The following is a 17,857-nucleotide window of genomic DNA, read 5'->3' as shown; positions in this document are numbered from 1 at the left end:
ATTTGCGAATCTAAGTAAAAAGCCTACCACTCAGTACTCAAGCACAGACGGTGATGTTCAAGACGTGTCAAAGGTTTCCTACGCCAGTGCAGTGGGGTACTTCGGCGGGCAACAGAGTGATCCGTCAATTGTGAGGTTCACAGATGCAAACTACACAGGACTTGAATGACAGGAGGCCTATAACGGAATATGTTGTGGGAAGGCCTAATTGTTGGAAGTCCAGGGTATAGTCTCTAAGTGCACTAGTTACAGCTGGATCGAAGTTCTTGGCAGTGACTGAGGCTGCCAAGGTAGCTTTGTGGTTTAAAGGATCGTTCAAGGAGCTGGGTGTTCAACTAGGTGAAGTTCCTGTTACCACGGACAAGTTCAAGAGTTGCTTCGACTTGGTTTACGTCTCCAGGTGTTAGACAGGAAGCGGGTTCCAATCTACTGGCCTGGGTGGAGCAACGGGATTATGCTTTTGAATTTCTCCTAAGTGGTGAACATTTGCCGAGGTGGAGATTGTTGGAGATGTGACTTATATTCTAAGTGGAAAAAATGCACCGGAGAAAGTATCGTGAAGTGAGGAACAAGAGAGAGGTTTGCAGGGTGCAGGTTTGAGGGCAAACCGTCGACGGTTTCAAGCAGTGCTGCAAGGTATTCTTATTGAATTCAACCGTCGACGGTTTGGCCTAAACTGTCAACGGTTACGCTCGCGGACATCACGGAATTTCGATTCGGAGATCAGTAGATTGGGAGTTTTTGGAATTTCCTCCAAGGGATCGCTACAGAAGTGTTTTAGATATATTAGAAGTCTTCTTTGCTCATTAGATTAGTATATAATAATTATTATGTAATCTTAGATTGATTAAGCTTCATGTAAGCTTCAAAAAAAAAAAGCTTTGTGTAAGCTTCATTGAGATAGTGAAAACAACCGCTGCTCCATGGACGTAGGCAAATTTCCAAACCACGTAAATTCTTGTGTTTCTTGTTCTTACTTTTATTGATTCTCATTGTTGAGTGGTTGCTTGTTTAGTATAGTTCATCATCGCGTGTTTGCTTGCTTGTTCCATTGATTGTTTGTGAGAGTTTGTGTGAGGTCTTCCGCTGCGCACACTCGGCACCGACAATTGGTATTTGGAGGGCCGATTGTTTGCACAACAATTGGTATCAGTGCCAGGTAGTCGAGGAACAACATCCTATGACCGTGACACATGGTTTTAGTGTTTGATTCTAACTTGGAGGGAAGGATGGTTTACAAGGATTCGACTATGCAGTTGTCATGGGATGGTTCGGTATGTCACAAAGATAACGTGGTGGATCTGGGTAGTACTAATGGTGGAATTCTCGAACTTAAGATGTATAATCAATAGATCCCTGGTGGTTTCTCGAATGTGCACGAGAATACTTTGAAGACATTACTTTTGGCAGAAGACCAGGTGAACACCCTACCTCCACTGGTATACTATTGGGTAATAATTGAGCACCCTAAGGAGCACTCAAGAGTGGGTTCTTGACATCCTCAAGGGTTGTCTTGGGCTTTAATATGGGATTGGGAGCCCCATGGACGATCCATTCGAGAATGAGGTCCACAGTATTCTCTCCTTGTCAAGTACCATGTCCACCCTTCTACGTTGTTAACTATTCAGTTAGGCGAACAATGTCATCTGAGACCTCAATTGTGCTATGAGAAAGAGGGTAATCCTCAATGCTAGTGGAATGTAAGTTTAATTCCCTTACTGTTTGAGTCTAGGTTCCTCAATGTCAACCTTCGTTAGATCATGAGCTTTCGAGCCATGAAACTTGACCACTAGGTTAAACACTTGAGTGTTTCCTTGGATAAGGATGAGTGTGGCTAGGCTAGACTTAGTCTTACCGCCGCACAGGTGTGACTCCTTGACACTTTAGGCAAATCTTGGTATTTGTGATTCCTTTTGGCCTTTGAGATCTCCACATCAATGAGATTATGGGTATTATCCTCTCATATGTTTGGAAAGAGACATCTATTGAATAGGATAATCATTCAAACAGACCAAAATATTCTCTATTGGTCAGATATGAAATCATTGGCTAGATCTAGATCGACTACCTCCTCCCTCCTTCCTAACAAATGAAATACCTCTTTGTCGAGCTATATACTCCTTTATTGAAGCAATCTACTCTACTCTCGCCAGATATAGATCTACTCCCTCCTCTCAGCTGCACATTTCTTCTCAAATTTGCTAATTATGATCAAGGCATGGAGATGGGTGGCTGTTTCTGAATGTGGGAAGAAATCAATCCAAGTTTTGAAGCATGGCTATTCTTTCAGCTGTGTTATAATCCCGGAGAGGGTGGGGGAGCATGGGACTGGCTATGGGGGGACAACCTGCCAGCCTTGTACCACATATATGGGCCAAGCATCCCCTTCTTGACCAGTCATATCCCACTAGTGTGTTGCACCAAACATGGGCTAAGGGGTCATTTGTTTGCATTGAATTGCCTCTTAATTGGACTGGTCTCTTATTCTATAAGCATTAAGTGAACCAGGTGTTTGGAAAACTCGCTGATTTTCCTTATAACGTTGCTGAATCAGTCAGTAGTAGATCCATCGCTTAGCCTCGCTCAACGAGAATCCTTCTCCCTTCCCTGCTCTATCGTCTTTCTCTGTTTCTCTCTCCCCTCATCAGCCATCTCATTTCAGGTTCTAGGGGGATAAAGATGTGTTGGCATTGTTGAGGTGCACGCTATGGGGATTTGGTTGGAGCAGAATGCACACATTTTCACAGTAAAGAGGATATCTTTGTCAATGCTTTGGGATAGAATTCAGCATTTGGCACAGGGTGGGCTTGTGCAGCAGAATGTTTCAAAGGAGTCTTTTTCAGACTAACAACATGATTGTCATCATTGTTTTTTTGATATTTTTTTGTTTTCTTGTTTTTTTTTTTTATTTTCTAAGGAGAATTTCTTGTGCTACTTTTTGTACTTCATGTTCTCTTTAGTTAAATCCCTTCTTTTTCAATTAAAAAAAAACACCTGTCATAAGACCCCCTGGCCACACACCATCTTTATTAGTAAAGATAAAATTTATGCTTTCCTTCCATTCCTATTGACAGGAAAGCTAGAATGATCAAGGACAGGATTGATGGCTGACCATTAATTCCATTCTGCATCAAACTTCACACAAATGATTACGGAAGCACTCCAACAGCTAATCATGGACTACTCAAATTAAGATTACACTGCTAACTGATAAAATAAATGACTACCAAAGATGACTACCAAGGAGCAGAGTGAAATCATCAGCAACTTACAGGCCGTCCAAATTTTGATAGCTCTGCAACTTTAGCTCTCTGTCGGCCTGGATAACCTAAACATGAAAATGCATACATTAATCATATACATGAATAATAATTTTGGCATTAAAAAAGCTATAGATAATGCAAAACAGAAAAAAATAAAAATACATGAATTCATCAACCAAAATATTTGATTTGATGGAATTGTAGCAGATGAGGATTGATCTGTGTTGAATATAATGTTGAGTTCAAGTACAGCAGCATGAGTACTGTTTACAAGAAGTGTTTGCAGGTTTTCTGGGGTTATTTCTATTTTAGGGGTATTCAGTAGAGAAAATACTTGAAAAGAACAAGTCCTCCACATAGAATTTGGAACACACAAATTATAGAATGTCAAGTTAAACTTATTCTAAAGCAAATGAGATGTATGCTTTAGTGCGGATCAATAATGTGGGTCCGCTCCACTTTAAGTGGGATCCAAAAATTAATTTAACATCCTATAGTTAGCAGGTTCCAAATCTTGTTCCTTACAAGTATTTTATACAGTGCATTATCTAGGGTCACAATTTTTTATCTTAATTATTTAGATTTAAAACTAGTGACTTTTGATAGTTGAGATTAAGTTTTAGCTAGAAAGAGTGCTATACAAGCTTTGAGTGATTTTCTCTGCAGACTAGAATGAAGTTATACCATTGCATTGCTGCAAATTGCATTGCTGCAAATGATTGCTTCAAACCCTAGAACGTGTGAGGCTTTCTTCTTCCTAGTGGTGGTTCCTAGAACCTCTTCGTAGTAGTGAGTCCTAGAACCAATTAGTGTAAGGCTAATAGTTATATGCTTCATTACCTTTATTATTCTAATTATTGAGAGTTCAAATCACTTTTGAGTCCCTAATTTTCTAGCCCAAATGTCACCTTTTCCCCAATTTCCTTCACAAAACCTGAACCCTAAATTAATTTGTGTAATTTTCCCCTAGTTGTCCATCTTCAAGGACTGCAAGAACATAAAAAGGCCTTAACATTTTGAAGTGTATTTTCCATCAACTGCGGGGGGGTTTAACCCACTATAAATATAATGGTAATGTTTTGCCCCCAAATCCAGATTATTAACAATAGCAGGTCCACTTTTCATCATATTTGGACTGTTTTATTGCACTATAAATGGCAATGGTAGTACTATACTCCAAATTTATGAATCTGGTACAAGAGAGTTATTGTCATTGTATTTACTACAGAATATCCACGATAAGAAACCCAAAGGCCAAAGAACATATAAAAATTTTCTGCTGCTTTCATTAACTTCAGTCAACAGTGGCAACCCAGTTGGTACATGCAAACATGTATGAGAGAGAGATAGAGAGAATGTGCATAAGGGATACATGTTCAAAGGCATTCACTGGTAAGCCATCGAGGTCCTGCATATCACTGAAAAAAGTAAATGCAGCCTGCAGTTGAAAAACAATATTTCACAGAAACAGCTACTAAGGTTCTTGTGGGAAACAGTTGCTCAGCCAAAAGGGTTGCAGCAAGAATGCAATGGTTACAGAGTTCTCAGTGACCTAAAGCAAAGACTTTTTCTAACATAATATTCAATAACCGGTAGGCATATTCTATTCTATTAATTGAAAAAATATTAATTCTTCTGGAAATTACCTGTGAAAATAACAAGACCATCAGCGGAGACCCTAGCCAACTCTGGAAGAGTTTTGTTCAGGTACCTTGGAGATAAGTAATCTAATGCATCTGACACAACAACAAGGGAAAATGACTTTGGCCTGTAGGGAAGAGGAAATTTAATATCAGCCACACGTACAATGCCTTTGCGGACCAGACTTTTGCAGTTTCCATCAACATCCTCAATGTCATATGGTTCCACGCCCCAGGCCTCAGTTTCCTCTTCTTTCAACAATGTAGAGACCACAGAACAAGTATCAGGGCCAACATGCAAAACTTTTCGCATGTTATCACCATAGGCTTTCTTTAGAAAAGGTATTGCTCTCTGAATGTCTAATGTGCATGAAAAATCGCCTACATATGTTGATAGACACAGGTTCTTCAGATGAGGATGAAAAGCATAATCTTAAAAGGAAAAATCTCAAGCAGCATTAAGTATATATTACACCTAAAGAAAAGGCAAATTTCTAATATTTCATGAAAACTGAAAGCTTGTCAATGATTCCTATTTAAACCTCAAGTTCTACTTTTGGGGCAAAGAGAAACTATTCTTTAACTTTAAAAAAAAAAACAAAATTTAATATTCAATAAAGAAATTTATTGAAAAGTACAAGGATAAATATTTGAAATGGATGAAATTCAGATATTTATTATGGTTTCAAAAACTACAAGTCTACTAGTGCAACTGTGCTGAATTTTTCTCTTTCATGGTGACTGGTTATAATTCTTCTTTTCTTCCCCTCATAGAGTCGACAGACTAAGGTCCAAGGTCTTATTGTGAAATGTTCTTTAATTGAAGATATTCTTGCAGTTGCAGTTAGTCTCAACACTGCTTTAGTTGCTGCCCTCTACTTGCCCATAATAATTTGAAAACCTGCAATAATTTGACGTGAATATTTTTTAAGTTCCAGTTTATGTCCCAAAAAACAAAATTAAAGTTCTAATTAAAAGTTAAACGGCTGTTAAATGGAAAGCCATTTAACCTTCAACTTTGATTTTGCTCTTGGATAACCAACTCAATCTTTTTGAATTAGTTGTATTACATTTATTTGTTTTTTTTAGTTAGTCTTTCGAGGACTTCTTGTCCTACCTTTCACTGTATTTCTTTCCTATTTCCGTAATAAATTTCTTCTGTTCTAAAAAAAAGTTAAATGGCTTCTCAAATGAGTTTTCACTTGCTTGATTTTGATTTGAGTGAAGTTGTTTGATCAAATAACCTCTTTGAAACGAAAATATTATAATAATATTTTAGGATTTATTCGCATTCATTTATAATTCATTCTTGAAAATAATCTTTTGTTACCATCCCAGACCACAACTTCCAACAGACTTAAGAAGAAACACACACTTCCATAATAATCATACTAAGTAATGGTTTCCAAAGAATGACAATAAAGGCTCCTTTGATGTTAAGATTGTCAATTACTCACTCCACAAGCGTTTCTTAGGAAGGAAACACACTATTTAATTTTTTTAAATCATAGTACTATTTCACCCCAAAAAAATTGGTTAAAAATTTAAAAAGGGCAATCCGGTGCACAGAGCTCCTGTGTACGCAAGGTCTGGAGAAGGAATGGACCATGATGGGCCTGTAGTATGCAACCTTACATTGCATTTTTGCAAGAGGTTGTTTCCACCCCCTGGTCACATGGTGGCAACTCTATTGCTGCGCCAAGGCCCCTCTTCAAAAAGGGATAAAAATATGAAAGAAGAAAATAAGTAGGAGGAAAATGAAACGACCATGTTCCATCATTGAAATGCATTCTGTGATATTTGTGTGATTTAAAGTGTGGGATTCTAGAAAATGCAAAACCAAATTCTAGTTATAATCAGATGAAAGGGCAAGCCAACTAAATCAGCCAATATAAACACAAGTGAACAAGAATCTACTTTATTACTTCATTATAAAACAATCACAATCAAGGAGGCAGGCATGAGATTTGTAGGCTTGCACCACTTCCACACTTGAGAACACCATGGAAATAGTAGTAAGAGGCTATTCTGTGATTTACATCACCAATAGTACATCAAAGCAAATGGAAGTTGTAAGAACCCGAACGGTGATATATGGGTTTAAAATAATTAAGAGAGGGATAAAGTTGGAATTTGAGCAGGCTTGGTCGACGAAGCCTTTCGTTGACGAAGGCCTTGTATTTCTCGTCGACAAAGTTCAGAGGCTCATCGACGAGGAGAAGCTGAGAGGTTTCGAAAAACCGAGAATCTCAGGCTCGTCAACGAGGTCACCATTTCGTCGACGAGCTGTCTATATGACCTCGTCAACGAGGACACCATTTCGTCGACGAGGGCGGCCAGGTCAAGGATTATAAAAAGGAATTTCTATTATTTCTCAACTAAGAAATCTAAATATCCTCTCTCTATCTCTCTAGAAACTCTCCATACACTTCCTCTCTCTAGATTTCTTTGCCGTTTATTGTCTGATTCGATGACCCGAAGTTATCATGAGGATCAGTGAAGGATTCTCTACAAGTTCTGTGGATTAGAAACTCATTTCAGAGATTTTCGGGTTTTGGTGTAAAATCGAGATAAGGTTCGATTTTCAATTCTGATCTGGTAGTTTTGTAGAGAACAATGTTGTGAGTGTTTTCTGTACTGGAATTTGTAGGTTTTGGAACTCGGTTCGTTGTTTAAGAGCCTTGGAGTTCGGGATTTGTTATTTGGGGCAAAGGTAAGGGGAATTGTGTTTATATCAGTTATTTTTGAAATCAGACTCAATGGAACTGTGGTCCACGGTCCTTTGTGTGTTTTGACTACTCATTTGGGGAGGTCTAACGTGTAAAACTATGGGTTTTTCATGATTACAGTTTTGGGAAAAAGGAAGCGACGGGCTGCATCCTTGGTTTTGTTGAAAACCGTATGTATATGATGATTTATACTATGTTATAGGGATGGCCGTGCCTTGACTTGTTTAAATTGTATGTGTTTGGAAAACCATGATTTTAGATTACCAAATTAGTGTGGTTTGTTTGGTTATATGAGCATACATAGTTGTGTTTTGTTGAAATGTGAGTAGGAACGAGGTTCCGAATTTGTTCCAGGTACTGAGAGTGTCCGGCTATATATCCGTGAGCGTATGAAATCGCTAGGCCATGTTTGACAAAAGTGTCCGGCTCTATATCTGAGGGCGTGAGCCTTACCGGATGATCACCGAAGGGTGTGGATCCACCAGTTTAGCGCTGGTACGATGCCATAGGAGTTTGGGACTAGCCATGTGCCGGTGGCGCCATATTTCGCGGGTTGGATATGGGCCAATGTCGTATGTCGCGGGCTGGCTTCGGGCTGAAGGGGGTGACAACACCAAGATTGCTTGATCATGCGTGTGTACGTGTACGCACTGTTATGAAATTAGTACTAGAACTGCATTTAACTATGTATGTTTTGCTGTCATGATAACACTCAAATGTCACACACCGATATAACCTGTATTCTTCCTTACTAAGAGCTGTCTCACCCCTGCTATACGTACATATTTTTCAGGTCCTTCGAGTAACCAGAACCAATGTCCTTGTGTTGGGAGTGTAGTGGCCGGTGTACTACAGGTAGCGCTTGAGTAAGTGTTAGGACTTGTGTTTCACAGGTTGCCGTTTTGAGATATGTTGGGCACCCGGTTGTACGTTATATGTTGGAGCCTTGACTCTAGTTGTGTATAGACTCTGGTATGGTATCATGCTTGTATAGAAAAACCTTATTTCTGCTCTGTATCTTTGGATGTGTATAGGGTGTCTGGTAACCCCACGGGGTCGGCCCCTCATTTATTGCACTGTATCTTGGATGATTTGTATGATACAGGGACAGGTTAAATTACATTTTCACCCTTGGGTCCCATTTCTGGGTTCGAGGTGTGAGAGCTTGGTATCAAAGCTAACTAGGTTGTTAGGTCTTGTAAACTTGGTTAGGCTTAGCTGTGAGTACATACCAGAGTATAAGATGTTGGATGTGGGTAGAGTTGGTTAAGGATTGTTTTGTTGCTAGACCGGGACTTGTCGGCGGTATTCCGTGTTTTCCTGGAATGACGATTTCATTAAAAGCATAGCAGATCATTGATGACTTTCGTGTTAGTGTGATAGGACATACCTAGACCTGGCAGCGAGTAGTTAACATGATTGGGGATAGAAAATTGTGTTAACTGTACATCTGTATGTGTTGTAGAAGTCTTGATAAAATTCCTATTGTGTTTTCAGAATGGAGCCCAAGGATAACGACCTAGGAAGTGGCTCCAAGGAGACCGCGAGTGATGAGTCTCCTACTGTGCTTCGAGGATTGACAAGGTAGGTGCTACGGGAGATCGGGCGGAGTGTCAGGAGACGCGAACGCTCTCCTACTGATGCAGGGTGCACCATTGAGGGGTTCACACTTATGCATCCTCTGACGTTCTTTAGGGGACCTGACCCAACGATAGCAGAGGACTGGGTGGAGAAGGTTGAGAGGATCTTAGAGGCCCTGCACTGCACGGATAGGCAGCGAGTCCTTTATGCTACCTTCCAGTTGTCTAGGGAGGCGGGTCGATGGTGGACAACAATGAATCTGCTGGAGAAGCAAAGGGGCAATCCTGTGGAGATGTCGTGGAGCCATTTCAAGGAGGTGTTCTTTGACAGATACTTCCCGGCTTCTGCACGTGATGCGAAGGCGGATGAGTTTTCTGCTCTGACTCAGGGGAGTATGACGGTGCAAGGGTATGCTGCTCGGTATATAGAGCTATCCTGATTTGCGCCATGCTTGATCTCGAACGAGTACGAGAAGACTCGGAGGTTCGAGAAAGGCCTGAGGAAGGATATCCGCAGATTGGTGGGTATGCTTCAAATCTACGTGTTCTCGGTTTTGGTGAATAAAGCCACTGTGATTGAAACCGGTGTCCGAGAGGACGAGGTGGATCAGGAGCTGAAGAAGAGGCCAGTACCTTCTAGTTCTCGGTCTAGATCTCGTCAAAGATCATGGAAGAAGAGGAACAAGGGCTCGGGTTATCGTCAGAACACTGGCAAGCCAGACTAGTGATCGTTGTACCAGATGCCACAGATGGCACGAGGGTGAGTGCCAGTCATTTGGGGGTAACTGTTACAACTGTGGCCAGCCAATTCACATGTTTCGTGATTGTCGTGCACCGAAGCGAGATGTGCCTGCATCCAGTGTGAACAAGGGGAGTAATTAGATACCTCGGGGAACTGTTCAGGCGAATACAGCTCCGGCCAGAGTATATTCTCTTACTCCAGCGGATGCTGAGCATGCAGGGAACATAGTGACAAATACCTTATTATTGCTTTCAAATAAGACTTCTGTTTTGTTTAATTCGGGTGCAACTCATTCTTTTGTATCTATGAGTTTTATTAAACGATGTGGGGTTGAGACCTAAGTCATGAACGAGGTGTTATCTGTTACTACACCATCTGGGAGTATATCATTCTATAGTAGGATGTTAGAAGACTGCCTAGTGGTAATTCAAGGAAGGTTGCTACTAGTGAATTTTATGGTATATGACATGTCTACTGGAGATGGATTGGTTGTTCTCCAGTTATGTTGTAATTGATTGTCGAAGGAAGGTAGTAGTTTTCAGACCTCCTGGGGAGCAGGAGTATGAGTTCGTGGGATCGTGTGTGCGTTCGACGCCACAAGTTCTATCAGCATTGCAAGTGAGAAGGTTACTCTTACATGGGTGTCAGTGGTACCTAGCTTGTGTGAAGGAACCGCCGCAGGATGAGTTGAGACTCGAGGATTTTCGAGTAGTCAGCGAGTTCCCGGATGTGTTTCCAGAGGATTTACCCAATTTGCCTCCGGATCGTGAGGTAGAGTTTGCGATAGAATTACTGTCTGGTAAGGCACCGATCTCTAAAGCTGCATACCAGATGGCTCCAACAGAATTTCGGGAGCTGAAGGAGCAGTTGCAGGAATTACTGGATAGGGGATTCATTCGACCTAGTGTTTCACCCTGAGGAGCTCCAGTACTGTTTGTGAAGACCAATGACGGGTCGATGCGTATGTGCATTGATTACCGTGAGATTAACAAAGTAACTGTGAAGAATCACTATCTTTTGCCTCGTATAGATTATCTCTTTGACCAGCTGCCGGGGGCGCGGGTCTTTTCGAAAATCGACTTGCGGTCAGGATATCATCAGGTGAGAGTTCGATCTGAAGATGTAGCGAAGACTGCTTTCCGAACCAAATACAACCACTACAAATTCTTGGTCATGCCTTTTGGGTTGACGAATGCTCCAGCAGTGTTCATGGATCTTATGAACAGGGTTTTCCATGAGTACCTAAACCGGTTCGTGGTGGTATTCATTGACGATATTCTGGTATACTCGAGGAGTACGGAAGAGCATGAGAACCATCTGAGGTTAGTATTACAGGTTCTTCGGGAGAAGAAACTGTATGCTAAACTGAAGAAGTATGAATTCTAGTTGAGTCAAATGGCATTCCTAGGTCATGTGGTATCTGGGAACGGTATCTTAGTTGATCCCAGCAAGATCGAAGTTGTTGTCGACTGGGTGAGGCCGAAGAGTGTGCAGGAGGTTCAAAGTTTTCTAGGACTGGCGGGTTATTATTGTTGGTTCGTGAAAGGGTTTTCTAAACTGTCTGAGCCTCTGACACGACTGACCAGGAAGGTGGTGAAGTTTGAGTGGACCAATGATTGCGAGCAGTGCTTTCAGGAGTTGAAGCACCGGTTGGTTACAACTCTAGTCTTGACCATTCCTTCGGGGGATGGCGGGTTTGTGATTTATAGCGATGCGTCTCTGAAAGGTCTAGGATGTGTGCTTATGCAACAAGGTAAGGTAGTAGCATATGCTTCTTGACAACTGAAGGAATATGAGAATAATTACCCTACGCATGATCTGGAGTTAGCAGCGGTTGTATATGCATTGAACATCTGGCGACACTACTTGTATTGTGTGTGGTGTGAGATCTTCACCGATCATAAAAGCCTCAAGTACTTTTTCACGCAGAAAGAGTTGAATATGAGGCAGAGGCGGTGGCTTGAGTTGATCAAGGACTACGATTGTACCATCAGTTATCACCCAGGGAAATCTAATGTGGTGGCTGATGCATTCAGTCGGAAGTCGGATCATGTGGTAGTATCTGCAGTTGTGACTCAGCATCACATCAGACGGGATCTGGAGAGCTCAGGTATAGAGTTGGTATGTGGTGATCATCAGGCTTTCCTTGCTAGTTTGGTGGTCCAGCCGACTTTGTTTGAGCATGTAAAAGCCTCGCAAGCTAGTGATGCAGAGTTGGCAGAGAATATGAAAAAAGTACAATAGGGTTTGGCTACAGAGTTTAACATCTCAGAGGGAGGTGTTTTGAGGTTTGGGACCAAGTTATATGTTCGGAACAATGATGAGATCAGAAGGACCATTCTAGAAGTAGCACATTGGTATTTGTATACGGTGCATCCTGGTAGTACGAAAATGTATCGTGACTTGTGTGAGACCTTCTGGTGGTCTGGTATGAATAGGCAAATTGCTCAGTTGGAACAGTGTCTGACGTGTCAGCAGGTGAAAGCTGAACATCAGAGGCCAGCAGGGCCGTTGCAGCCTTTGCCTATTCTGGTGTGGAAATGGGAGCATATTTCCATGGATTTTGTGACCGGATTGTCATCAGCTCTTCACGGGCAAAATGCTATCTAGGTGATCGTGGATAGGTTGACGAAATCTGCTCACTTCGTACCTATGAAGGTTAGCTATCCTTTGAGTAGGCTAGTAGGCCTATGCGTGCATAAGATAGTTAGGATGCACGGAGTACCGGTGTCCATTGTATCAGATCGAGACCCGAGGTACATTTCTCGATTCTGGTCGAGCTTGCAAGAGGCACTGGAGACAAAACTTACTTTTAGTACAGCGTTCCAACCCCAGACTGATGGACAGTTAGAGAAAACGATACAGATCTTGGAAGATATATTGCGAGCTTGTGTGTTGGACTTCGGTGGTAGCTGGATACAGTTTACACCACTAGTAGAGTTCGCTTATAACAACAGCTTCCAGGCTAGTATCGGGATGGCACCGTTCGAAGTTTTGTATGGTCGAAGGTGTCGATGTCCTTTGTATTGGGATGAGGTTGGTGAACGTCAAGTGTTAGGACCTGAACTTGTGTAGTAGGCGTCTGAGAATGTGGGTTTGATCCGGGAGAGGATTAAATCAGCTCAAAGTCAGCAAAAGAGCTACGCAAATGTTTGCCGCCGTGAGTTGGAGTTTGAGGTGGGGGGTAAGGTATTTCTGAGAATCGCTCCGATGAAAGGGGTGATGAGATTCGAGAAAAATGGCAAGTTGAGCCTGAGTTACATTTGACCATTCGAAGTTCCCCAGCACTCTTGAGGATCCACGATGTGTTTCACGTATCTATGTTAAGGAGGTATGTGTTGGATCCTTCACATGTTATCAATTATGATGAGTTGGAAATCGGGGACACTTTAGCGTATGAGGAGATACCTATTTAGGTTCTGGACCGTAAAGTTCAGAAGCTTCGTACTAAAGAAATACCGTTAGTGAAGGTATTGTGGCAAAATCACAAAGTTGAGGAAGCTTCTTGGGAACTGGAAACGGAAATACGTCGGAAGTATCCGCAGTTGTTCTGAGTATGTGTACATTTCTCTACTTTGGGTTGATATAGGTGGTTAGTCGTTGGGAGTGTATGTTATTGTGAACTCCTGAGACGGTTTATGTTTGTAACCACGGTATTCCTCTGCTATAAGTGAGGGTATGTATGTGTGTATGTGTTATGATGGGGTTGCATTGTAGTAGTCGCCAGTTTCTTCATAGAGTTGCATATATGTGTTCAGTTGTACGAATGAGTTTGTGAATGAGAGATGGCAAATTTTGAGGACGAAATTTGTAAAGAGGGGAGGTTGTAAGAACCCGAACCTTGATATATGGGTTTAAAATAATTAAGAGAGAGCTAAAGTTGGAATTTGAGCAGGCTTTGTTGACGAAGCCTGATTTCGTCGATGAAGGCCTTGTATTTCTCGTTGACGAAGTTCAGAGGCTCGTCAACGAGAAGAAGCCGAGAGGTTTCGAGAAACTGGGAATCTTAGGCTCATCGACGAGGTCACCATTTCGTCGACAAGCTGTCTATATGACCTCGTCGACGAGGACACCATTTCGTTGACAAAGGCGGCCGGGTCAAGGGTTATAAAAGGGAATTTCTATTACTTCTCAGCTAAGAAATCTAAATATCCTCTCTCTATCTCTCTAAAAACTCTCCATACACTTCCTCTCTCTAGATTTTTTCGTCGTTTATTGTTTGATTCGACGATCCAAAGTTACCACGAGGATCAGTGAAGGATTCTCTACAAGTTCTACAGATCGGAAACTTGTTTCGGAGATTTTCGGGTTTTAGTGTAAAATCAAGGTAAGGCTCGGTTTTCAATTTTGATCCGGTAGTTTTGTAGAGAACAGTGTTGTGAGTGTTTTCTGTACTGGAATTTATAGGTTTTGGAACTCGGTTCATTATTTAGGAGCCTTGGAGTTCGGGATTTGTTATTTGGGGAAGGTAAGGAGAATTGTGTTTATATCTATCATTTTTGAAATCGAACTTGGTAGAACTGTGGTCCACGGTCCTGTGTGTGTTTTGACTACTCATTTGGGGGGATCTAACAGGTAAAACTATGGATTTTTCATGATTACAGTTTTGGAAAAAAGGGAGCGATAGGCTGCATCCTTGGTTTTGTTGAAAACCGTATGTATATGATGATTTATACTGTATTATAGGGATGGCCGTACCTTGACTTGTTTAAATTATATGTGTTTGGAAAACCATGATTTTAGATTACCAAATGAGTGTGGTTTGTTTGGTTATATGAACATGCATTGTTGTGTTTTGTTGAAATGCAAGTAGGAACGAGGTTCCGAATTTGTTCCAGGTACTGAGAGTGTCCGGCTCTATATCCGTAGGCGTATGAAATAGCTAAACCATGTTTGGCAAGAGTGTCCGGCTCTATATCCGAGGGCGTGAGCCTTACTGGCTAATCACTGAAGGGTGTGGATCCACCAGTTTAGCGTCGGTACGATGCCATGGGAGTTTGGGATTAACCATGTGCCGGTGGCGCCGTGTTTCTCCGGTTGGCTACAGGCCAACACCATATGTCGCAGGCCAGCTTCGAGCCGAAGGGTGTGACGACACCAGGATTGCTTGATCATGCGTGTGTGTGTGTATGCACTGTTGTGAAATTAGTACTGGAACTGCATTTAACTATGTATGTTTTGCTGTCATGATAACACTCAAATGCTACACACCGATATAACTTGTATTCTTCCTTATTGAGAGGTGTCTCACCCCTGTTGTACGTACATATTTTTCAAATCTTTCGAGTAATTGAAACTAGCGTCCTTATGTTGGGAGCGTAGTGGCCGATGTACTGCGGGTAGTGCTTGAGTAAGTGTTAGGACTTGTGTTTCACGGGTTGCCATTTTGAGATATGTTGGGCACCCGGTTGTACGTTGTATGCTAGAGCCTTGACTCTAGCTGTGCATAGACTCTAGTATGGTACCATGCTTGTATAGAAAGACCTTATTTCCGCTGCATATCTTTGGATGTGTATAGGGTGTCTGGTAACCCCACGGGGTCGGACCCTCATTTATTGTACTGTATCTTGGATGATTTGTATGATACAGAGACATGTTAGATTACATTTTCATCCTTGGGTCCCATTTCTGGGTTCGGGGCGTGACAGAAGTAGTCTGCCCCCAGAAGCAAACGAAAAGTATGTCAGCCAAACAACATATCTAATGAAGCTTGAGGCAGAAAAACAATAGCAAACTGCTAACTTAAATCTTCCCAACATGTCAATATAAGTAGATATGGTTTCTTAAATCCCATGCATTTAAAGCACAAATCCATAAAAAATTAAATGGAAGAAAAAAAGAATATTTACCTTCAACCTTGTTAACAGCTTCTTTGTCACCCCCAAACAAACCTATATTATGAAAAACAACAATCTAGTCAGTGCAAGGGAAGAAATAAATAATCAACGTATACAGAGCAACTACACCAAAAATCAACAACTTCATATAGAGTTAAACACATAAATCAAAACAAGAACCTTATTCTAGAAACAAGTAATAGTTCATCTTATCATGTAGCACCTTATGTCAGCAGCAAGCAAGTATCCCATAGCTAGCCCCCATTCAACCGAACAACTAAGATCATTTCATTTAATAATGTAAACAAATACTGTAGGCTAACCAAACACAGACCTGAGCCACCAAAAGAATAGCCGATGAGAAGGAGTGCACCCTGGGATTTTCAGGAAGAAAAACAAGATTGTCTTCTATGAGTAACAGCTACTAACAAAGTACATATTACAAAAGAAAATTGATGAAGGCGGAAGAATCTATCAACACAAAACATACCAAAATGACAAGACCAATGGATAATAAGGGAGATGAACGTGATTTTGGCTGTAAGGATCCCACAAATGGAATGCTTCCACTATCCACAAAGCGCCGCGTGGGATTTACTTGCCTTCTTGACATGACTATTTGTATAAAAACTAGCAAGCCTACTAGACTTTACACTGGTAGAAAGTAAAATAATGCCAAAAAAGAAAGAAATCGAATAAGGTTAGCGTTTTTTTCAGGCCAATTAACCACGTGAAAACAATCTAAATTGTTTTCTGACTAAAAACGGCACAAAAGGAGACTCAAAGTAACAACAAATTATGAGAGATTCACGAATTAACTCATAAAAAATTTTCTTTTGAACTAACATGGTAAACAAATTAAATCTGGAAACATTTCTACTAAAGCGAAACGACTAATGATGGCAAGCTGAACTACTACTTAATGTCTGAATTAACAATTTGAGACGATGAGAATGTTCAATCAAATACAATATACGCGTCTAGAAAAGAGAAGAACAAAACAAAATAAAACAATCAAAATTTAAAAAAATATGCCCAAAAATCAGACAGTTAAAACTGAAGAAAAGATTTGAAATGAACAACACAACGGATCTACAAAAAAATCCACGAATTGTTTGCGTTGTATTAGAAAAGAAACGAAGAAGGAAGAAATCAATGGTTCCAAGACGAGGAAATCCGTATGACGTAAAATCGGAGTAAGAGAGAAATGAAATTGCAGAGAAGAGTCGGGAATCATCAGCACCTGAGATCAAGGGATGGGAAGCCGGCACTCAGGTGCGCTAGCCGGAGGTGGATCTAGATCTATATTCGAATCAGGTTTCTTGCAGTCACCTCAGGCCTCTCTCTCTCTCTCTCTCTCTCTCTCTCTCTCTCTCTCCCCGTGTGCGCGCGTTGTTAAGTGGAAATGTGGAATGGAGAGCGCATGGTATGTCGGTGGTGGCGTGTATGATCCAACGGCGCCTTGGAGGAAAAAGAAAAGGGTGTTTTTGTCATTTGGAGGGTGGAAGGTCATTGGGCAAGGGGATGCGGACCGCTAATTGGTCATTTCGCAGTTCGAATTTCCCGGGAGCTTGAACCCAATTCGGTTCAGATGGTTACCCTTTTTGGAAACCCGTACGGGACGCAATAACTAATGGCAACTTGTCAGTCCGAGACAACTGTAACCGCTGAGCATCTGCAAGAAAAGAGAGCTTTCATATAATTAACATAATTCAAAAAATTAAATTTGACAAACATATTTGGTTTTACTCCCAAAAGTAAAACAAGTTTAAAATTTGCGTAATCGATATTTTTTGTTTTTAGATCAAATGATGATTACTTTTTTATACCTATTATGAAGCCTTTAACTTTATTAGATCAAACATCATAAATAAGCTTAAATCTTTATCAATTAAATAAATGATAGAGAATGCAAATAATAATAAAAATAATAATAATAATAAATTTTATTTAGTAATTATATTTTTAAGTCATTCTTTAATACGAGAATAATCTTATGTGCACATGAAAGCTAAAAGTTGTGAAGAATGTTTTTTGAATGATTTTTTCTATTTTTCAAACTCTTT

At 40.9% G+C, this 17,857-nt stretch overlaps 1 protein-coding gene across 1 annotated transcript in view; it reads right to left on the bottom strand.

The window, feature by feature from the left end:
- LOC131154461 (probable pectin methylesterase CGR3) overlaps positions 1–17,457 on the bottom strand; it is a 29,251-nt gene extending 11,794 nt beyond the window's left edge. Inside the window, exons 1-6 of the mRNA XM_058107266.1 lie at positions 17,035–17,457; positions 16,282–16,445; positions 16,126–16,165; positions 15,804–15,845; positions 4,910–5,284; positions 3,273–3,328 (exon numbers count right to left, since the gene is read on the bottom strand). Of these exons, the coding sequence (XP_057963249.1) occupies positions 3,273–3,328; positions 4,910–5,284; positions 15,804–15,845; positions 16,126–16,165; positions 16,282–16,404 (636 nt within the window). The 5' untranslated portion in view covers positions 16,405–16,445; positions 17,035–17,457. The remainder of the gene's footprint in view (positions 1–3,272; positions 3,329–4,909; positions 5,285–15,803; positions 15,846–16,125; positions 16,166–16,281; positions 16,446–17,034) is intronic.
- Positions 17,458–17,857: the final 400 nt, after the last annotated feature.

The sequence above is a fragment of the Malania oleifera genome, chromosome 1 (assembly GCF_029873635.1).
Source record: "Malania oleifera isolate guangnan ecotype guangnan chromosome 1, ASM2987363v1, whole genome shotgun sequence".
NCBI lineage: Eukaryota > Viridiplantae > Streptophyta > Magnoliopsida > Santalales > Ximeniaceae > Malania > Malania oleifera.
This window is presented reverse-complemented; position numbering and strand designations above follow the sequence as displayed.